This window comes from Strix uralensis, chromosome 5, assembly GCF_047716275.1.
Source record: "Strix uralensis isolate ZFMK-TIS-50842 chromosome 5, bStrUra1, whole genome shotgun sequence".
NCBI lineage: Eukaryota > Metazoa > Chordata > Aves > Strigiformes > Strigidae > Strix > Strix uralensis.
Window position 1 is genome coordinate 45,470,783 of NC_133976.1, and position 24,296 is coordinate 45,495,078.

Here is a 24,296-nt window from a genome sequence, read left to right on the forward strand (position 1 = left end):
TCATTATCATCATTTTTAACACATAGTCATTTGCCCTCACAAAAACAATTTGTCAGTCTTCAGTGACTTTATTATTATGGATTTATAGATTTACCATGAATTGCTTACCAGTTGGATTAACAAAAATGAAGACTCAACAATTGGCTTTTCTTCTGCTAGATTATAATATTTCAGCCTCTGAGGGAAAACCAACAAAAGTGTGAAAAGATTAATGGTATTTCCTACAGCTTTTTTGTTATGCTCCTTAGGTAAAATTGGTCTGGATTTAATAATAAAAAGCACCATAAAATTCTCTGAGCAATAAAGTAAGGAGAGCTTTTTTTTTTCTAAGAGCAGAAGTGTTATTTCACTTGAACAAGAGTGATTATAGTTATATTATGCATGACTGAACAGATGAAAAGTTTTACTGGCAATAACATTTTCACATATTAATGTTCATCACTGGAAAGTTTCTAGTATTACTTTCTTTAGGTGTGACCCACGTTGGGTAAGTCTTACAGCATTGTAATGCCTTAAAACTTAAACAATAGTGTTTTATCAAATCAAAATCTTGTCAATCTATTTCAAATTTAGAAAAATACAAGCATCTAAGCCCTCATTCAACTGAATTATTTAGTCAACTTATAATCAACAGTTTTATATGTCTTTTGGGTTTCTATTGTTTTTCTCTCTGAGCTTCAGCTTCCATGTTTCAGAGTGTAGTGATATCTCCCCAGATGACTTGTCCAAGGGCAGGCAGAATTGCAGGGTAGGTCCAGTCCCTGATTGAGAGTATATCTATAGTATCAGTAACACTTGTCTTACCAGATAAATTATAGAATCGACAATGCACTTGAAGTGACATCAGAAATGACAATGCACAGAAACAGGCAATGCACACAACAAACAAGCAGACCTCGTGACCTGCTTGTTTCCATCCACATTCCTCATTTTAGTTTCACATAAATGACTCAAGGCTCATACAATGTGTGTTAGAGAGATGAGCTCAATATATAAACCCATGGACTACTGTATCTGAAACACATAACTAAAACCATGGTGCTGGGCTTCTTGGGCGCTCTGGCTGTCTCTGTACTAGAAATTCAAGTATACCAGGAACTGGAGATGAGAATATGATAATTTACACTAATAAACTGTTAGTATATTCCCTGCCTTGAATTCGGACTGTTTCAGCTAGTAGTCTTCCCGGACAATTCCAAGATATGTTTTGGTAGCTAAAGCAGTCTAGGGATCATTTACAATAGGCAGTTTGTAGACAACAAACCTGTTTCAGAGTTTTCTAGCATAAATGTGCGTCTTTCCATTTCAGTTAGTCTTGGAATCCAGGGACATTCCTGGTCTCATCTAATTTGCTGGATTGACCAAGCTGCTGTGCCTGGAGATCTCCAGGATTCAATCTTGGTCCACAGGTGAATATGACCTGTGTGTAAACATGATGAGAAAAGAATCTGGACCTCGGAAAGGATATGGATCAATGTCTTGTCAGAAAAGACAAGTTTAGAGAAACCATAGGGAGCCACAGTAACTGATGGTGGGCAGCATCTAGCTAATATTCAAAATTCCGGCTTTCCAGATGATTCATATCTCTCTCAGTACCTTTGGGAAATCAAGTTTTTCTAGTAACTGACAAATTACTGAAACAGAAATACTTCTGTAAGTGTTTTACAGTAAGTTGTGTTCATGAATAAAAAAGTGAAATACCTCTGGATGTCACCACAGTACCATAAAAGTACTACAGTAAACAAAGTGCAAATTAATTATTCCAAAGTTTTATGGGTGTGCAAAGAAATATGGTTTCTGTGACAAATTGTTATTGAATCTGGGAATGCAATTAAGTCTTTCCCAAATTCTGAAGATAATAATTTAGACTGAAATCCATACTGATGCAGAGAATTGGTATGAGGCTTTTGAGCACTTGTTCAGATATGGAAGCATTATTTCAAAAATAACACAATCTGCTTCTCTATTTCCTCTCTACTACAAACTACTGTACAACAGTGCTACTTCTGTACTAGTTAACTGGCAAGCTAAGACTCAGAGGAATGAGGGAGATGAGGCAAGTTAAAGTTCATGACGTGCATATGATATGGGATCCCATGGCCCATAACACCTGCAAAGTGTCATAGGCATTTCATCTATGTTCTTCCTTCATGCAAAGTTCAATGACAGAAATTTTGTGGGAGAGTTTCAGCTTTCTGAATGAGTGGAAGTTTAACATCTCCACCCTTACTGTTTTACTGTTCTTATCAAATCCTGACAGGAGTGCACAGAAGTCACTCTACTGTGTCTGAGAAGAGGGATCTTTCTCTAGATTCAGTTATAGGATTGGGGTTTTACTTCTCTAAGGAATTATTGAGACAAAAGGCAGAGGCAAATGAACACATTTTCTTCTGAAATGTGCCCTGAATATGACAGAGGTTGATTCAAAGACAAGATTTCAAAATAATGAGTGCCTTTAAAGATATTTTTCTACAGTATGTTGCAGTCCTGCATTTAGTTTTATATTTACTTCATGTCTGTTAACCATGTTTTTAATTCTTTGACATATGGATATAAATGTAAAGTCAGCCATTCTTTATAAGGTGATTTTAAGTCAGAAACTTTATTTTTAGAAAGGACATCATCATACACTTTTCATCCCTAGGAAACATAGATATTTAGAGAGATTTTGAAGGGCATAGATGGGATCTAGTTCCTTGTTAATTTTCAAAGGGACATGAGCATCTAGTTGTTCTCTGCAATTCTTCCCCTAATTCTTTCCCCAAGGAAATGTGTGTCAGAGCTAGGAAGAGAAGTCAAGTCCCTTGTCTGAAAGTCCTTTGCTTTCATCGTGAAACCATCTTTCCCCTCCTGTTCAGAAGCACTTGCAGTTCTATATTATCAAGGATATAATTATAGAAGTGAAGCAGTCCTCACGCTTCAGGCCATAGGATTTTTGTCAGATGGTGAAAGAAATTTCTCATGGGGTAATATTGCATATAACACAGTTCAAGGGTTTTGAGCTCTCGCTTATATGTCAGACATTAACCATTGTACAAAATAGGATATCAGATTAGATGAATTATTGACTTGAATTATTACATCAGTTTTTAAATTATCCCCTTTTTCTAATGCTCATATTAAATTATTCTTAATATCTGAACCCATCAAATAAGGCTGGCAAAATATTTGAATTAGCAATGAAAGAAAAACACTGGCATAAAAAACACTCTGTTTTTTCCATTTTTCATTACCTCTTGGATTTATTTATTTATTTGCTTGTTGCCCGTTAAATTTTATTTATAGAAGACAAACTGTCTCAAATACCTGGGCAAAAGAGCACTTGAAAATAATTAACATTGAATCTGATAGTAGGGCTATCTGCCCCACTTTTGGAAGTAGCCTGTGTAGAGAGTAACCGTTAATATTAAAAGACAAATTTGAAGGGATTACTCAACACAAGTGGCAAAATTTTGTATTGTACTCATTCAAAGTAAGAGGTAGATCTCTTCATTTGTATCTTAGCTAGATGTTGAAATAGAATTGCATCATATAACATTTGTCAAACAAAGGGAAAATCTATTACAATTAATGTAGTTATTAACTTAGAAATTCTGGCTAAATTCTGGCTTTTCTGAGTTTTCTATTCTCTTATCATCACTACAAGATCATCACATTAGTATGTGTTCTCCATTAACAAGTTATGAAGTTGTCTCCACTCTTTTACTCAGCTTTGGAAATTATACCTATTTATATACACAAACACCCCCATCAAATAAGTTCCTCAATATGAATGATTTATCCATCACTGCCCTTCAGTAATAGAACTAATGACCAGTTATGAAACTGCTGTACAACCCAAAATAACTCTTCTCACCCCTTTCACAAACAGTCCCGTGAACAATAGCTAATTGCCAGTTGTCTCAACTTATTAAATTCTCATCAGTTCTCATGCTGTGGCAAGAACTCTCCCAAGCTACAGGTGACAGGAAAAGGCATTATTCAAGAGTAAGGCTGAGTCAGTAGGGCATGGTAACCAAGCATGTGACTACATGAAAAGACAGAAAAGAACTACAGAAGGTGATAGGCTGACTTTATCCAGACTTGTAAAGGTGAAAGTTTATGTAAGCTTTAATTGTTCAACTTGACAGCATTGTCTGCAGTGCTGCATCTAATGTTGCTGGTGTTGACAGTGAGGTGGAATGCTCTGTAATGCTTCCAGCTGTTCTTCGAAATGCACTCTGTTGCAGAACTAAAGAATTCCTCCTCTTACTGGGTGATTGTGTCATTTTTTTATATTCAGTGAAGGTGAAATGCAAAGGTTTGCCAACAAACATTTATACCTCTACAGGAACTTCCCAAGTTTCTTGAGGACCTTGCTTCAACTGATGCTGATCTGCCTTGGAACAGGTCTAAGAATCGTTTCCCAAACATAAAGCCATGTATGTATGTTTACTGATCAACTCCTCTGTTTTACTCTCTGCCTTCGATAGTGCAGTATATATTTGGAATGCAACTGTATTTTTGTTTGATCTGCCTTTGAAATGACAGTACAATCATGATCACATTATGAAATAATTTTCTGTCAAGTAATCTGTCTTTTCATTGTGTTTTTTTAAAGACAGTTTTATTTGCAAGTAGCTTTCAACTTGCTCTCACAAGCTTTAATATGCAGGTGCAGGAAACTGTAGCCTCAATGGTTTCTTAGCTTTGTAATTCAAGCCATGTAGCAAACTCTTTAACATTCTTCCTCGGGTTTTTTTCCCTTTAGTGAGAATTTTTTTAAATATATAAAATCCACATGTTTGTGCATTTATCTACTTCAGGAGCCTGGGTATGCTTTCTTATGGATATGTGTACGTGTGCTGCAAAGGTTCCACAGAAGATCAGAGTGACTGTATGATAACTTATAAGCCAAGGCTAGATTTTATCACAGGAGACAGGAGTCTGTCTCTCTGTACTCAACACTGCTTCATTTTTCAGTTAATAAGACAAGAAATGTCATTATTATTTTAGGCATTAGCTGTGATGTGAGATGGGGACCATGGCATTCCTTGGTTAATAATGCTACATTCTGTACTATTAACTTTTCAGAGCAGCTGTTCCTGCTATCTACTGCCTTGTTCAAGACATACTTTAAGTTACAGTCACTAAAAATTGATATTCATAACATACAATGAAATATAAACAGATAAGTTTCATAAATCTTTAACTTTGTATTTTTATTTTTTTTTGCTAAGTTGAGGACCAAACATCAAAATGTGGAATGTTTGGTTTCAGCATTTACTTATTCACATATGACATCTTTCCTGGGTTTTGTCATTTCTGCATACATACTGTGGGCCCAAATCGGAAACACTCGATTTTTTTTTTTTTTTTTTTTTTGTAATAATGAGCTTACCTTATGTAAAAGAAGTATGTAAAAGTGCCAGGACCTGGCTCAAATCTGTGACATGGACAGCAAGTATATAGGAAAGACTGTCAGACCCCTGACCCTGCTGTCTGATTCACATGGAGGTTGTCTGTGCTAGAACAGCATAGCTTAGAGTACACAGGCTACCTTTAGGCACAGGAGCCTCCCATACTTACATCAAATTGGAGGATTTGGCACATTCATCATTTTAAATAAAAAGTATTATATTAAAATATGTCTGGAACATGAAAGGATGACCATACAGTAATGGAAATTGGTTAAATTCCCTTTGTAATTAGTGTTCTACAATGTCAAATATTGCTAGATTAGCAATAACAATATTTGTGATTTCTTAGCACTCCAGGAACACTTGTTACATGCATCTATGGTTTTTGAGCAAATCTTTTAGTTAACTAGACTTTATTTTCACGATAGATAACAACAACAGAGTAAAGCTGATGCCTGATGCTGGTATTCCTGGATCTGACTACATTAATGCCAGCTACGTGTCTGTAAGTAGAACGTCTCTCACATTTTTTACTATATTTGTTTTCTGGTAGAAGAGAGAGTCAAAAAATAACTTGCAAGAAGACCAGGATTCTAATTTTTCTTTCATTCACTACAGCTACTGCTGCCATGGCATTGTTCAAGTGACTCCTGTGGTGCTGAACGTGACTAGTTAAAAATATACATGATCCCATTTTCATTACTAAGCAATGATTTTCAGGAATAATCAAAACTGTGTCCAGCAAATTACTTTCTATAAATTGTCTCATACCATTATCATTAAAGACAATAGTGAAACTCCCACTGAGGTCAATTGTTTAGACAGGCGTTGTTTGATCTCTTCATTCAGGAGTGGAGCTATTGTATATGAACAGGACAATGTCAAGATAACTGAACTGAGAAGTTTCATAGAAATGGCTAATAATTTTGGTGAGCAGGATTGGTATGCTCCCTACTATTTTGTGAAAGTTATGATGGAGGAAAATGCTAATAGGCTTCTTGAAGAATAAACTAATCTTGTATTTCTCATCCTCAGCTTTCTTCCTAGACCCATTTTCTGTGTTCTCAGTATATTCTTCATCTATCTTTTATCTCATTTTTGTCCTGTTGAAGCTCAAAGTGTGACTTGGGCATTTAATTTGTTGTAGCAGTTGCTGGTGGTCTCACCTGATGTCAAAACTTGATTTGCATTAAGCACTATTCAAACATATAGCAAGACATGCAGACTGTGGTCTAAACAGGTGGCACGAAGACAAGTAGAAATAGTTATTTCCAGGTAACTAAGAGACATTCACAGAGCATAAGCAATAGAGCTGAGTGCGTCTTCCTCTCTCATTAGCAAAAGCTATTCATTCCCCTTATATGGAATCTCCTTGTTCTGACAGTTAGCAGATAGGAAGAGCCATGCCACATTGTTACTTGGCCCTGGGACTATACACAGAACCACTGAGAAGGAGACCAGACAGCTTGGAGCATGGCCTGGTCTTCACCCTTCCTGTCACTAACTGACATGCCAAGGCTTAGACAGGGAACACTAACAGCAACTTCCAAAAGCTGCAGCAAAAGCCAGCTGCAGAGATTTTGCATGTCTTTACTGCATGCAGGCATCTCACTTTAGGTCACCGTTCATCAGTGAATAGACAACTGTAATGTTACCATTCCTCAGGGCTAAAGCTTTGCCCTTTGTATGCTTTCACTTTCCATATTTGTGTATGTCTAAATATATAAATGCATATAGATGTAAATATACCATATGTGTGTGTGTTTACATACCTATTTATCTAGGTGTATATACATATGCGTACACATAATGAGAGGGAAGGAGAGGTCTTGTATATAATTTTAACAAATGGGAACTTAGCTGCTACTTTTATTTTCATTGGTTAAACAAGAAAAAGCCATTAACTGAACTGTGAGCTCTGCACCCCTGAGTTATAGTTTCTCACCTCACTCTTAAACTAGGGAGGATTAACATAGTTTCTCACTGCCACCTGTTCTGTATATTATAGATGGAGTAAGTAACAGGCAGCTGTGAATTATAGGGCTATAATTCCAACACGGAGTTTCAGTGGTGCTATAAACCACTGTGTCAGTTGTTTTGAGCAATAAGCAGAACTCTGTGATATTATAGACTGCTAACTCTACAGCATAAATTTATTGCTATTATTGTTATTGTTGTTATTTTAGACTTTCTGTAGTACAGAAGAGTTCCTGTAGGGTACGCTTAGTTTCTCTGAGGAAACAAATCCGTGAGAACCCATGCAATGACAGCATTTACGCAGATTTTTTTCAACAAACTTTCTTCTCCCCAGGTTTTACATTGATTTATAAATAAACTAAACAGCAGAAGCCACACTAAAATAAAAGTCAGCCCCTACAGTAGGTTTCTTGAAGACCTTTAATCAGAGATCATTTGTTTGAGTAAGCTCCATCCCTAAGTTACAGCAGATCCCTGACGATCACAGGAAGGACAAGGTCATCAGTGTGGTGTATAGCTTGCGGTAGCTCTCAGACCACTCCTTAATTGTTTCCCTGGCTCCACTGCTCCTTAGCACTATTTAATTCTGCTTTGTTGGTCACCTCCTGACATAGTTCTTGGTGGCCTCTGGCTGGATCTGCAGTAAGGCTAATATGAAGGCTTAGATATTTTAAAATGGAAATTACTGACCTGATGTCCCTGTAATTTCTCTGCTAAATGCATTTCTATTAGGATGGCATTTCCCAGACTTTATTAGAGCATTGGTTCATAACTGATCTACATGGTGGAAAAAAATGCCATAACTTCCTTAGGTTTCCAAGGCCATCTGCCATGCAATGATTAGCCAGGCCTATGCCAATTTGTTTAGTATTTCTGACAACGTTTTAGCCTTAGGCATGGTAGCTACAGGCACAACTATGAGTCACACACCAACTTTTTTTTTCCTTTCCAACCATTACGTATTAAATATTTTGTTTTTCTTAGGGTTATTTATGTCCAAATGAGTTTATTGCAACTCAGGGACCATTACCAGGAACAGTGGGTGATTTCTGGAGAATGGTGTGGGAGACGAGAGCAAAAACACTTGTGATGCTTACACAATGTTTTGAAAAAGGACGGGTAAGTTACCAGTGTACCAATTAAAAGCATTTGATATAATTAGAATTTCTGTATGTAGTTTCTGTCAAGATTATAATATGATAGTTGTTAATTAGTAATCATCTCCCTGCAGATAAGATGTCATCAGTACTGGCCAGAAGATAATAAACCAGTGACTGTGTTTGGGGATATAGTGATTACTAAATTGATGGAAGACATTCAAATAGACTGGACCATTAGAGATCTAAAAATCGAAAGGGTAAGGCAGAACTGGAAGCTGATTGAATAAAACCCATCCAACACCTCAAAGAACATGAGATATGCTCCATCCCACCCAGCTACCCCTCAGTATTCTTTTAATCTTTTAATGTGTATGCACTGTACTGCCTGGTTTTTCTGCATTTTGTTTTCATTCCTGGGTTGTTGGGTTTGGTTTTTTGTTTTTTTTTTTTTTTTTTTTTTTTTTTTCCTGAGAATTTTCTCCAGTTTCTATCACAAAGAGCTCAGATATTTGTCCAACATGCTGTGAAGGGCCTATCAAGGTTACTGAACCTCTGGTCTGGTGGGAGGTGAAGTTTCTATTTGGACACCTCAGTTGTCTCTTCCAGAAAGGAGTAATCCTAACCATTCTGGTATCAGACAAATCCCTTTGAATGTATCACTCTCAGATTAAAGGGCAAGATTCTCTGGTGCAGCGCAGCTGTTTTGCATTGTACCACCAGCCGTATTGGCCTCCACCCCCAGGAGATTCACCCAATATAAATGAGAATCATCAGTATTACTCCCACTCTGTGTGCTGGGAAGGGGGGTGGGGGGTACAGCATAGATGTTCATCTTTGTCATGGTCCACAACTATAGTTCCCACTCTTTGGAAAAATTGGCACCTAGCGTTAAGTCAGACCAGCAGGTAGGCTCAGAAAGCAATCTGCGCATAATGACTCAAGATGAAGTCAGCCTTCTTTTGCACTCCCAACATTGACCTGTGTTGTACGTAGTGCCGCCACATCCTAGAACCTAAACTCAGCTATCCAAATAGATGCGTTACCATCCTGTGGTACGTGCATGTGACAAAGGGAACACAGCAGCTAGGGGATTGTCTCAGTGGTCACCCCATAAGGATATGTTGTGCACATAGTACATGACAATCGAACATTTTAAAATGAGAGAAGATAAACTTTTTTTCATGTAAAATAAGACATAAGGTAAACAAGACTGGAAAAGGGAACAATTTAGAGTAAAAATACATGCCACCAAAATGCAACATCACCTGTAAAAACCAGGGTGAGGCTGAAAAGAAAAGAAAACATAACCTGAATTGGCTAAATGATCTATTTACCATAGCTGAACTACCGTGCACAAGAAGCTATGTCCTTTATAAGCATGTGATTAAATGTGCCATATGGCTGGCTTTAAGATCGTACTTCATCTTCCATTCACAAATGGATGGATTCTTGATGATCTTCCATTGAAGGTGAAAAGCATATGTGAGGCAAATCATTTACAATTGTTGCCATATTGCATCCAAAGTCACTTGTCTTTTGTTTTTATGTTGATCAATTTTAAAAATGTAGACCCAAAGTAGTTGCTACACATAATTGTTCACAGTTGTTGAGTGTTTCTTGCAATATGAAAAGAGCAAGTGGTTGGTTCAAAATATATTTAAAAAAAAAAGGAACTGGTTGATTGCACAACAGTAGATTAAACTGTGGTACTCCTTGCTGCATGATATTGTGACTGCTTACAGGGCTTCATAAAGTCTGGATAAATTAGAGGAAGAAAATTCTGACATGTGCTACTAAATTTTGAGATACCATCTCTGACTAAGACAGTTCACAAGTCACAAACTATTAATGGAAAAGATAATTTGTGGAACTATAGGTACATTGTTGTCATGTTTTATAATTCTCCCTAAGATTTTTCCTTGACTACTGAGTACAGGCCTTTGGCATGATCCTGTGCTTTTATTCTTACGTCCTTCATAGTTAATTTATGTAGCAGATCATAACCAGCTCTTTTCTTTGAGTTTCTATTGCTGCTGCTCTGATTGAGAGGGTATCAAACACCTGGAAAATATATCCATGTTTACCAATATATGTGTGTTTACCTTCACTACCTTAGATCAGTCTTTGAATGGTTGCTTTTTCCTAAATAAATTTGTCGTCTCAGTTCACTAAACTTCTAAACAAGCTATAGAAGCTTCAACCTGTAATCTGCTAATGACATTGATGTAGTGACTGAAGTCAAGTGGAGAGTGACTGCTGAAGTCATTAATGCTTTCTGAAAGATGGACTTGATGCCATCTCTCAAAAAACCTGCCATAAGATCTGTGCACAACAAATTATCTCTTGATACAAGTACATCTTATAATTATTATGCTACTCTGATTTTTTTTTTTTTTTTAAATGTGAAATTGCTGAGAAGGCTACGTGTAGCTTACTGTCACATTTCTTCTGTGAAAACTGCCTTATTTTATATTTTTCAGCATGGAGACTGCATGATGGTGCGGCAGTGTAACTTTACTTCTTGGCCAGAACATGGAGTCCCCGAAACTACTGCACCAATTATCCATTTTGTAAAACTTATCCGTGCAAGTCGAGCACATGATAATACACCAATGGTGGTTCACTGCAGGTAAGCATATTCACCAAATCATCCTTTAGTATCTTGAATTTCAAGTGCATATTAATGCTCAGGGAAGTTGCCAGAAAAGCAATGAAAACTGAATGCACAGGTGTGGTTCTAGTATAGACAGCAGTGAAGGTTTCTCTAGCAGTGCTCCTTAGTCCTTTCTGGGACTGCCAAAGGGTTTCTGTTCTTCCGTTCATGGAAATCCCATTGAGGTGATGTCAGTGAAATAGTTACTTCAACAATTACCGTAAGGTACTGCTGCATTTATCTCAATTTTCCTCTTTATCATAAGAAGATGAATAGCAAATGACATGTTGGTTTTAATTACTTCTATTATAATTATAGCTCTTCTTAAGACATAAGTATTTAAAGTTGTATTTAAAATGTATGTGTCACATATCAAAAAGAAGAAACTATTTGGGAACCACAGAGAATGACAAAGAGGAATAAGGGTTTGCATATGCCAAATTTCAGGCTGGGATGCCTGTAAGCAGCTAAAATCTATATTTAGGCTCTTAAATAAATGGTCTGGTGGTTAGAGGTGTTCAGCTGTCATAGTTCCCATTGATTTCATACTCAACACCCTTAAACTGCTATTTCAAAGAGTAAGTGTATGGGGAAGGCTAAGTCTTCAGGAAAGTCGTGAGTGTGCCTGCATACACAGGTCAGTGTTCCCACTGGATAAGTGGGCACACTCAAAACAGTGATCTGAACTCAAAGGTCTGCGAATGATTCTTTGTCTCATTCTTACTCAGTGTGAGTCTGGAAATATGTGGAAGGAAAACCCGGGTTTGGTGCCACAAATATCTTTCCTAGCCATCCAGATTGTCATTCATGGGAGTTCTTTTTATTTATCCTCAGTGTCCTACAGGTGCCACCCACAATGGGTGATAAAGCTTCATTTTATTTGGTATTGTTGTCATTGATGGTTTGACATTTCCCTCTACTGCAGGGGCCAGAGAGGCTATTACAGGAGAGAACTACGTAGTCTTCATGTTTTGAGGACACTACATTCTCTGGGCCCCTCTACGATGAATCCTATCCCCCTTTTCACAACACAGATACGTAAAGGGGCCAGCATGGGCCAGATACTCCACCTGTGCTCAAATTCCTGAAGGTTATATAGCATCATTATGTGTTCTCATATCCAGAAAACTCATTCATTACTTTCTGCTCATTAGATCTTGCAGGTTCAAGAGAGTTTTGCTATACATTTCCTGATTATCTGCAGTGGTGTACCCTGCATTTATTACACCAATTGCAGAGAAGTCTGATAGTGATTTTGAGAAAATCCTGTTCATTTTCAAACCTTTAAATAAAACAGCACTAGCTACCAGAGCGTCTTGCACACTCATCCTCCTTTTAAAAGTATTTTCTTTTAAATGTTTTGCTAGATCCCATGTTGTTTTGTCTCAAATACCAAAAGCATCACAGAATCCAGGTGTGGTTTCACAAAATCTTGAGATTTGTTTTTCCTTGAATTAGTGAGCTCTAGAAAATTCACAGAAAAGCTGCAGGACCATTTTTCCACTTATACAGGTTTGGTTTAGTTATATCTCATTTGTCCAATGCAACCCCTTCTGCATTGAACCTGCCTTCTGCATTGAAATCAAAATCAGAACATGGCTCAAATCCAGATTTCATTTGATCCCATTCAACAAGGAGACACACACAAACACAGAAGTAAATACTGAAAAAGATTTGTTTCCGAATTTTTCTTTTCACAATTAACTTAATTTAACCAGAATATTCTAAGAAAATATTTTCTACTAAAAAATTAACATGATAACTTTATTTTATCCTGTATATTATGTTTGCAGTGCTGGTGTTGGAAGAACAGGTGTTTATATTGCACTTGACCATTTAACCCAACATGTAAATGACCATGATTTTGTGGATATCTATGGACTTGTAGCTGAGTTAAGAAGTGAAAGAATGTGTATGGTGCAGAATCTGGTAAGATTTGTATATTTATCTGTTCTATTTTCCTGTTGTTAAAAAGTTAGTCATCTGATCTCCTACAAAACAAGACTAGAAAGCTCATAACAATCAGCTGTCTAATATATTTTCTACCAAATCCTGATTTGGTAGAAAATTTGGATTTCAAGCATGGTGCAAATGTATGCTTTGTACCTATTTAAGTATATTTGACCAAAAAAGTCTTGACAAGTGCTGAAAAGAGTGCTGAGATATTTAGTTTTTAGAGCCTAAATCCTAATTTCTCAGACTTTGAGCAAGTTCCTTTTGAAGTTTTGGGTGAAGAACAGTTGTTAAGTAAAAAATGGATTTGCTCATGTACTACCTAATTTGACTGTATTTACTACTTAACTGTATTTTTTTGTGTATGTACATCTAGCATAGTCCTCCAAACTTTTAAATATTCATTTACCTTTGACCTCATTAACGATTCCTTGATTCTTTTTACATTTCTTCAAATAAAATTACACATATGGATAGAATTAAGCACAGACTTCAGAGTTTGCAAAATCAAGGCAATAGTGGGTTTGGGTTTAAAAAAGTGCATTTCTGGCAGACTTACTGAGTATGGATATAAGTTAGTGATGACCTCCTGGTAAGGAACACCTCTGCTGTATCTGGAGATCTAGGTGTATGTAAAGCAGAATTTAAAGCTGATCCTAAATGCCCAGTGGAATGGAAATCCAGCTGTGTTTGCATAAGGCTTCTGGCATAAGCCTCCTGCAGGCCAGATCTAACCCCAGGCTGCTGCCTGAAGCCTTTGAGTACAGCATGAGTTACCAACTTCTCAGTATGGGTGAGCATTTTCAAGATGAACTTCCACATGACTGACAGATTTAAACTGATTTTAATGTAAGGAGACTTGTTCCATTAGGAATGCAATTCTGCTGTTCTATATCATGTCAGAATATAGAAAAAGTGTGTCAGAATATACAAAGAGCGGTTAACCTCTCTTCACCAACTGCACTTCAGAAGATTTTGTGAGACCTTCTGGTCATGCTGTTTCTTGTGAGGTGCTGTCTGATTACCAATTGCTTTAATTTTTCCTTTTAAAGTCTTGATGCAGATAAACAATTGCCAGCACTTTCCTGTGATGATGAATTCTGGGACTACTTTTTTTTGTTGTTGTTTTACACTTTTGACTAGAAATAGAATAATCTGAAAACAAGGTAAAGGCTGGAAGACAATTTAATGGGAGCACCCTCAAAATAAAATCTTAAAATAGGGAGACATTTGATAAGATCAGTGTACATTTTTAAAATGTGCATCATTTTTGTGTACCTCTTCATTTGCATATTTTGACAGAGGCTAGGAAAAGATGTGCCAAAATGCAATAGAAGATTATGGTCTCAGTTCTGATTTCCAAACAGAGCAAGTATTGATCTATATGCTAACTGCAAAATCCTGAGACAGGCTGTTCTCTGTCCAGGTCATTTCTAGCTCATGTTTACAGGACTACAAAAGGCAGATCAGCAACAAAACTTCCCCAAAGGGAACCAAATCTTGTAAAGTTTTATGGTGGATTCAGTAGTCAAGCTATTCTGACAGTTCTGTTATAAAACACTGTTTAGTAGACTATGATTCAGATTTTATGTGATCAGCACAAAAAACATAAAGAAGCAATTCCTTCCCAGAACTCAGTTTAGAGTTCCCTTAGTGAAACTGTCTGTAAGATCTATGAGTAAAATAAATAAAACCTGGTTGCTCTCAGACCTGGTTTTTGCTTGATTATAGCTTCAAAATAGTTTTCCTTTTGCCAACAGAGTCACTCCCTGTTACTGTAGCCAATGGGCACAGAATGGCCCACATCTGTGCAATTTAATGTAACTCCTACAGGCTCTCCTATAGGGAATGGTCCATAGTCTGCAGTGAGTCCTGAAAATTACCTGGAAATTATTTGAGGTAGTGCTGATTCATGTGGATCAAAACTATGCAAGGGACTATCCAAACAATTTGAAGTAGTTTGGATGATCCAGTTCCACCGGCTGGAGATGTATCGAGACACTGTTTAATTCCCTAATGTAGATATAATTTCAATATCCTGCTACTCTGCCTGGTGGCCTGTACATTACCAAGGCCTGCCTTTGGACTACATGTAAAGTGCATAACCTAATCTTTAGTGAACTTTTTTATTCTTTCTCCCACTTCCAATCATAAAAAGACTTTCAAATAATTAAGAATGTAATTAATTCTAACTGGGAAGATAACTTGTCACACATACGTTCCACAGGTATCGTGCTTCACTCTCCCCTGGGAAACCCAGAAAGATTTTCACTGCTGCATACTCACAAGTAGCTGTATGAATGCAGGAGGTTATGGAGCTTTCAGAGTCTGCCTTCTGCATTGAAATAACCAATCTAAACTCTGCTGAAACCTAAGACCTTCATTCTAGAAATCCACATTTGTTCAGTGGATCTGTTGAAGTTTATCATCTTGCCAAGTCAAGTACAAAGGCTAGTTCGAAGTAATGCCATGCTATTGCTTCAGTAAGCAAGCTATTGAAGAGCATAATGGTACTGTGTACTTCAGGGGCCTGTGAAAGTCTGGTTTAATTACCTGTGGCTCTGGAGCTGTGACCCTAAAACGTATTCATGTAAGCAAATTTCTCTTGTAAATCTGAGACACTTGAATTGAAAATTGATGGCAGTTCTGAAACAAAATAGCAATTATTGAGCAGAAAAATTACAGTAATGTGTTTACCCATGCAGAAGTCAAGGAAGTTAAAGTTATTTTGGTCACCTCCATCTGTGGAGATATTCAGAAACCATCTGGACAAGGTCCTGGGCAACGTGCTTTAGCTGACCCAGCTTGAGCAGTGGGAGGGCTGCACTAGGTGATCTCAAGAGGTCTCTCAGTCTGAATGAATCTGCGATACCGTGATCTGGCTCATTTTCTGCATCTGCATGTACAGTACTTCTCCTATGTGAAGATACACTTAATCTGTTTATTTTCTTTCTATGTTTTCATTTTTTTATTTCATTCATTATTTCATTCTTACATGGACTTACTTTGTTTTTCTCTTTTCAGCAGTCATTACCCAGAGTTACTTTATGTTCTTGGAAGTGCTTTAGTTGCTCACTCTTTGCATTATAGTCTGTTAAACATGATGTTATAGTTCAAGAAGTATCACTAAAAATAATGTGATTTTTTGCTCCTAGCAATGGTGCACGGTCCTAGAACATTTAGATTTAGATTTAGATTTACTTGAACTTTGGCATTTGAGTGCACCCTGCTGGTTTTCTCTATGCTAGAAAGGAAAATTTTCTTATCTAAATATTACATTTGTGTGGTTCAGTTTCTTCAGTCTGAATCTAGTGGAAAAAAGTAATCAAACATCTTTTCATAGAACAAACCTTTACAGAAAATTGTGGAACAGCTTATTGTAGAATTGTGGAACAACTAATGAGTCTCAGTTATGATTAGTCTAATTTCATATATATTGCTGGGCATAAGGATTAACATGTTTTGCAAATTTTAACGCATTATGCCTCATAATGAATGAAATCAGATCAGGCATATATGATATGGTCATTGATATATTGAGATTGCTAGTTAAACTGCAGTTACTTTGAGAACATTGAGATGTTATATAAACATTTTTTTTTTTATTGGAAGTACATTTTTTTCCTAATCAAACATCTTTAAATTCACATAATACAGGCACAATATATATTTTTGCATCAATGTGTATTGGATCTGTTGACAAGCAAGGGAAATAGCCAGCCCATATGTTTTGTAAATTATTCAGCACTGCAAAAGATGGACTCCCTGGATGCCATGGAAGGTAAGGAGATACAGATTGTCTCAAAATTATTGTTTCATAGCAGGTGTATTAACTTGTCCAGACTAAGAAGCAGAAAAAAATACTTTGACGTGCATTTTTTGGCTTCAGAAGTGTAAATCTCTAGTGTTTTGCTGCTCTTTAGTGTCCCTCATAGTAATAGTCATTGCTCAAGCTTTCCACTTTTTTCCCTGCAAGATCTTTTAAGTTCAGTCAAAATAGTTATCTGCCAGTAGTTACTATTTGTTTACAAGGTAGGTTAATGCAATGTATCTGTTTCTTTTGTAGGTGATGTGGAGCTTGAATGGGAAGAAACTACCATGTAAATACTAAGACTAAATATTAAAGATAATGAGATTTTGAAAGTCAAAGTCATATTTTTCTAAGCACAGGGGCCAAAGTGAATTCCCCTATTTTGATGATTAAAACAAAAACAGATGATTGAAACACCTTTTGTTCTATCAATGTGCCTTCATAAATATGTTAAAGTATTTTATTCAGATCACTGAGCAATAATGATTTGGAGTACTTTTGCACAGACTGCACTTCTGGTGTTATATGAATACTGCATTCAGTACATATTTAAATAGAAAGTGTGTTTGAATATATTCCTTTTTCCAATTCTCTTTGTAAAAGAAGAAAAATGAGCCAAATATGATGTAAAAATTTCATACTCCCATTGAACTTATTTTGGTGTGAATTTGCTGTGTTCTTTTGGTTTTGGTTTTAAGTAAAAGCTACAGTTCCTTGAATCATTCTTGCTAGATTAGTTTCAGTGTTGTCAGTTCTTGCAGATTAATTCCAATACCATCACAGTGATCTTTACCTAACTGTACGTTCTTGTGTTTTGAATCTTTTTTTATGAGTGGTAGCATATCAGCTCATGATCCTGAACAGCTGAAGAGTCACCTTCTGACATGGGGAGGATTATTCAGCTTTTTCACAGCACACAGTAGCTCTTCAGGGACACTTGGGGCTATTTAAGCTATCTTAGAATCAGTGGGTTGTTTTTTTAAATATACAATGGTGATTGCATATGTTCAGTGCTGAGGAAAGTATTTTACATTCCTGCTACGTTTTCAAGCAGATAAAACAAAGTAAAACTATAAATTTGTTATATATTACAATGCATGTTAGATTGACTTGAGTAATAGAATGTTTAGAATTCATTCACATTTCTTGAATATAACAACATTTCGTATTTTGAATGGTTACTCAAAATTTAATAACAATATATTTTTTTATAACACAGAGTTGTCAAGTAAAAAAGTTGTTGCTCCTTCCTCAGGTTTGGGAAATCACTGTAGACACTGAAAAGTATGGGAACTAATATTTGGAGATTTGATAAAAGAAAACATCTTGCACTCCCACTGATTATCATTGTTGGAAATAGATCTGAAACAGGAATAAAAAGCAGGAAGCTCTTATCTGAGAAGCAAAGCAAAAACTGGTAGAGTAGGAAGACTAAAGATATAATTAAACAGTGTGGCCTGGTTTCACATAGAAGTGACAGTATTCAGTTGATATTATTGGGGGGAAGGACTGATTGCTGTGTTTTTCTCTGTGTAAAGAAATGTATCATTCTTAGTAATGCTAAAGCTTTGGCCTCAATCTGAGTTGCAAAACATAATGGCAAAGAGACTTTGGAGTTGCCATCTTATATTCTGTTTAGACAGACGAAATCCATAGCCTTGTTGAGGAATCAAGCTCAGGGAAGTCAGAAAAACCTCTTTAGAACCTTGAATCATGTATGTGTGTGGGTACGTTTGTGTGCACACACTCTGAACAGAATAGTAAATGAGCAAAACTTTCCATCCCTTAACTGTAGCTACCACACAGAAAATGCTGTACAGTATGTAACCCGATACTTTTTCATAAGTAAATGACGGTAGGTGTTTGATGTCTTTTTAGAAGCTGGCAAGGATGGTTCAGTGAGGACCTTTTGTAATTTAGCAGAAAGTGCCAAAATATCTAAAATGAAAATCAAAAGAGGGCATTTAAAGAGATGGAAATCGTCTACAGAGGTATTTTGGGCAATCTGTCTTTCAGTAAGACTGACGGTATTGTAAACATAACCTGTCAAGCTAAAAAGAAAACAATGCCTTTTAAAGCTGGATAGAGGGAGAGAGAGGTGATGTCCACAGCTGTTCGAGTCTCTGGCAAAGCATTCGGTACAGCTCTAGTTTCATTTGGTTCCTATGAAACATGTGTTCTTCATTTATTATACATGTACTTTAAAGTATTCTGACAAATTGCTTATAGGGACTTACAGATGTTTTTCATGATTTGTATTTGTACTTGGTAGCAGTACATGCAGCACTGTGATAAATTGACGTTATAGAGTCATAATCTTGTATAATCTTATATCCATGATGGTGGAATATCTCTATGTGTGTCATTCATCTTTCAGTTGGAGGAAAAAGCTAAGAAGCCTTATGCAACTTACTGATGAACTCCAGAAGTTCCAAATGTGCTTAAGTGTTTTCTGTTTTACAAAATTCTTAACGTTGAAGATTTCTACATCCTGCTTTAGGAGACCTGCCTGTGGTCAAACATGATATTCAGTAGCATGCTTATCTGGCAACTTAGTAAGGTACTGGAAAATGTGACTCTCTTTTCTGTAGAGGCAAAGTGAAAAACTGAAAAGAAATTAAAGTATTTCATTGTACAATTTGATATAAGCAATCTGATACATGCTACCTTGACACGTTTTGTATTGTCTTTAGGGTAAAAGCCAATATTCAGCATAAACTGCCCACAGCTCATAAGATACATGGTCAGGGAAAGAAGTGTCTCCAAGCAATTCTCTCCAAGAACTGGTTTTCAGTATAAATACAGCAGTAGTTCACTGACCTTCTTGTGTGCCTGCCAATGATTTAGAGGGATAGGGGAGCATCTGTATATCAGGAGATCCCCTAGACCTCTGTTCAGTCATGAAGAAAGAATTTCCAGTCTCTCGTCTTCCAGCCCTCCTTCCCTTATGCAATGACACCTGTGGTGGTGCTACTGACAGAACTGGAGAGCTGGAGGCAAGCAGAATTTGTCCAATTGCTATTTTAAGAATATATATATATATGTGTGTGTGTGTATATATATATATTTTTTATATATATGTATATAAAGCAGCATGCCATTTTCATTTTAAATGTTACCACTCAATTTTCTACAGTTTCTTGGCACTACTAATATAGCAAGAGCGTACTCTAAAAATTAGAAACTGAATGAATAAAAACTGGAGAAGAATACACAAATTCTATAGAATGATTACAATTGTATTGAAATTAGGTCATATTGTATTAAATTATTCAGGCAATTTCTATAGAGACATATATCTCCATACACAGAAGAAACAGTCTTCATATATATATTTATAGCCAGTTCTGTTGCATATCATTAGAAGAGGCTACTGTCAGTGCCCTCAATAACTGATCTGTTCTATTTACAAAAGTAATAGAAAGACAGCAGGACATCACATTCATGTTGAATTTAAAGCTCTTTTTTATACTGTTAAGTTGATAAAAATAATTGTGCAAACTTGTGCTTTTACTGTATACATGGAACTATTCATTAATTTGATTTCATAACATTATGTGAAAGATTAATTGCGTGTATTAATCTGTGTAATACCACCTGTATACTGCTGCAATACAAAGGATGCTCATATGCAGTTACTAAGACAAAGCAGCAAAGAGCAATAAATCAATCATGTTTCATACTAAGGTCACATGACTGAGCTTTCCTGGTTGCATACAGAAGTTACAAAGCCTCCTAGATGTGGACACGAATTTGCAGAGATTCAGGACACAAAGCCCTGTGAAGAGATTTTTTCTGAAAATATTTTGACAGCAAGTTACAATAAAACTTGAAAAGTACTTGTTTCAGACTATGTATTACATGTATATTAAGCATTACACAGATCATTGTCTATCCATGGAAATAAACGATAAAAATAGATCCAAATTAATTTTTTTTTAAGAACTATGAAAAGTATCCAATTAGCTCTCTGTTTTAGGGATATACATACGGTAATAATGAATTTAGGGTTGTTTTATAATTAAGCTACATGCCCATTCAGTGCTGCAAAACCTGCGATGCACTGAGTGCAGTAGACTGTAACTAGAAACCATTGGCACATGGTGGTGGACGTATCTTTGTTGGTTTTGATTTTAAGGAAATGAGAGAAAATGTACTGAAAGGTGACCCACTGTTTCATGGCTTTTCCATTACTGTTGTGTCACCATGCTATGTATGGTGTTGAAAAGACAAGTCCTCCCAACACTGTTCTCCATGTTTTGTCTGTTTTCTACTGCTATATTGCTTGTCTGTATGTGACTCTATTCGAAGGAATGATAAACAGTAATACAATCACCTGAATTCAAATACTGCAGGCATTATCTACAGGCAGGCATACATGGTTCTCGAGTAAGGTGTGTAGTGGTCTTACTTCAAACCTTCCCTCTATCCCTTCCCCTATGAGTTGATTTCCAGATGACGTCATGGAATATCAGACGCATTTTTGCACTGGCACTTGCCCAGAATACATTTTCTGCCCTGTCCTCTATGTGGCTATGGTTACAAGGTATGAGACAAGTGCAAACCTACTTCTGTGCTGATCTCAGAGCTGAACTGTGGTATCAGTTGCATGTCGTTGCAGCACAGGCACTGTGTAAGGATAAACTGGCTTCCTGTCCAGAAGTTTCCCCTACTGCTATAATAAATTGCGATACAAAGTTTGCAATGGTCATTGTTCAGTGTCAGTTAAGACAGTGAGATGGATCCAGTGTTTGGTATTTTGCATGGCGATTCTCTTTTCCCAATAACTTTTCCCAAAAGCAATGCTGAACTAATTACTTATTTTAATTATTTATTCTCACAGCTCCCTTATCACGTAGGCCCTTTCTCAGATTCCACTATGTAAAGAAAACTGAAAATCTATGGCTTTTCAGCACTGAATAAAAATGTGTATGATACATTTCACACACCATCAGGCAACGTTTGCAATGAAGTTGTGCCTTTGTATTTCAGTTGAAAGACATCATTTAGAAGGTTTCAGTTATATTTGGATCATCTTACTCCGCTTGTTGATTGCTGTTACCAGGGTGATCTTTTTGTAGGATGACAGCTGCACTCAGCTATCCACTGTAATCATGAATAAACCATTCCAGTACTCCTTACAGTCAATAATGAGCTGAAGGAAGTTTTACAGGGTGTTCCTGAAATATTTTGTGGGAGATGGAGTTCTGAATGATATGAAAAGAATACTTGGATACTGGATGCAGGTAAAGCTCTACCACTCACAGTTACATACCATGAAGCCTGCTGAGCAGGAAGTGGGTCCTAGAATATACAGAGCTTATTTGGGACAACACGACACAACCTTTGAGCAGATACAGGACACTCTTGCCATCTGTGCAGGAATGCACTTAAACAAGCTTTACTGTAAAATGTCCCTAGCTCACTTGAAAAAAACAAATACAGAAAACAGCTATTATGGCAGCTGCTCACATCCTTTGTGATTCAAGTTAGTGCTAGGAACAAAACGACTCTTATTTAGTCAATTCTTTCACTCATCTTAAATTTATAAACAACTATTTTAACACCGCAAGTGTAGAACATGCACAGACAGAGTATAGGCAGAGAAGAGGATCTGCTTCCACTGAAGGAGGCATAAACAGTAAACCTGTATGTCCCTCTCTCTCCCTCAGTCTCCTGACTGCATGTGCTCACCCATTGGAGATAACTGCAGATGAATAAAGTTTATCCACTTGTAATTTGATTAATATATTGGTAATTCTCAGAATCCAGCATATAACAGTTACAGAACAGTGCCTTTTCATTTATCAGTCTTCTGCTGGGATTCATGATAGGTCCATTTAACTATTTTTCTTACAGAATTCTACTAGTTGTCTGTTAGTATTACAGAGGCAATACACAGAGTGTGAATCTGGGCTTGCATGTGGTGCACAGAATTCTTGAATGAGCTGCAATAACACATTATTGCACTCCGGGCATGGGCAAGGAATTGACCCGAGGAGAGTGGCTGCCTAGCATGTAATCTTACTCCCTTCTGAGAACAGGATAGTTATCTGACAAGGCACTGTCCCAGTCAGGGAGTCCAGAAAATATTCCCAAAGCTGACTGCCATTTATATGTAGGGTTTTAATCTGAACCTTCCTCTGCTAAGGATAAACAAGAAATTTTAGAGCTAGCATTGTTATCATTGTCAACAACTCATCTTTGCTGCTTAGGACAGTAAGAAGCCAAACCTCTGTTTAATTGGTATTAATAATGCCTTAAACTTACAGACACATACCCTCTTCTTCAAGGTTCGCATTTAAAGTTTTGACACATTTATCTCCTTTATATCTTTTTTTTAATCTTTCACAATGGGAATTTGGAAATATTGACTTTTGAATAGTTACAGGTTGTCTTAAGAAAATACTGAGTTGTTCTGATAAAACAACCATAAAGAGGATATTTCGATAAAAATTGTTCTATAATAATTGCAGTTTCTCAAAAATATGCCTACTTTGTGTGGGTTGGCCATTATGTAAGAACATATCTACTAAATATACTGTACACTAAGAATGTGACTGAATGCTCAAGAAGGCAGATATATTCATCACTTCTTGATTTTCCCATTCTTTTTGCTCTTCCAATTCTTCTTACCCTTTACTGGCACTCCTAAGCAGGTTTTGGGGACCTATCAGGTTGTTGGTTAATGGAGATTAATTGTGTCAGCTATACTAACTCCGTACAAAATCAGATGAGACAAACATTCCTCTCCTGCATATTGGTGTGCTCTCTCTCAAACCAGAAGGGATCCCTGACATCACTACCAGAGCCAACTGGCAGTCAGAGAAAGATGGTCCTGTGCTAGCATGGGAGAAAAATCTGTCCTTAGTTCCAAGTTTTCACAAACTTTGCAGGTCTGAAACAAATCACTGAATTTCTGTGTATCTCAACTCCCTAGGCCAAAAAAAAAATTTTAAAAAAAAAATTGTATTAAACCTTTTTTCCTAACATTTATGTGTCCTATCTATTTATATTTGGAAGCTCTGTCAAGAAAGCAGTTTCTCCCAAAATGCCTTTGCACACTTCCTATCACAACTAAGAATATTGCCAAACTACTAAATTCTTTCTCCTATCAATGATGTCATCCCAAAGCAAACAAATGGCCAGTAGGTTGTCAAGAGCCACAGTGGACAGTATCACTGCCACAGAGTGCTCATGCTTTGCTTTGCCTTCATCGTCCCTTCAGTTCTCTCATCTTGACAATAAAGAACTAGTGGTAGGCAGTGCCTCTCAGTATGGAGGGCATTAGCTAAGAGAGCATTTGCAGAGAGTTAACCTCACCTTTCTGGAAAGGTTTCAGATGAGCACCCCAGGGGCACAGCAGGTACCTGTCACAAAAGGCATCTTCCTTCTTATTCAGT

At 36.8% G+C, this 24,296-nt stretch overlaps 1 protein-coding gene across 4 annotated transcripts in view; it reads left to right on the forward strand.

Annotated features, from left to right (window-relative positions):
- Window positions 1–21,592, forward strand: part of PTPRQ (protein tyrosine phosphatase receptor type Q) — a 146,964-nt gene extending 125,372 nt beyond the window's left edge. For all 4 annotated transcript variants that reach the window (XM_074870661.1, XM_074870663.1, XM_074870665.1 and 1 more), the window contains 8 exons: window positions 4,331–4,421; window positions 5,828–5,904; window positions 8,361–8,495; window positions 8,608–8,733; window positions 10,957–11,105; window positions 12,923–13,058; window positions 16,740–16,863; window positions 17,149–21,592. In XM_074870661.1, coding sequence (XP_074726762.1) covers window positions 4,331–4,421; window positions 5,828–5,904; window positions 8,361–8,495; window positions 8,608–8,733; window positions 10,957–11,105; window positions 12,923–13,058; window positions 16,740–16,863; window positions 17,149–17,186 — 876 coding nt within the window. In that variant the 3' untranslated portion in view covers window positions 17,187–21,592. The remainder of the gene's footprint in view (window positions 1–4,330; window positions 4,422–5,827; window positions 5,905–8,360; window positions 8,496–8,607; window positions 8,734–10,956; window positions 11,106–12,922; window positions 13,059–16,739; window positions 16,864–17,148) is intronic.
- Window positions 21,593–24,296: the final 2,704 nt, after the last annotated feature.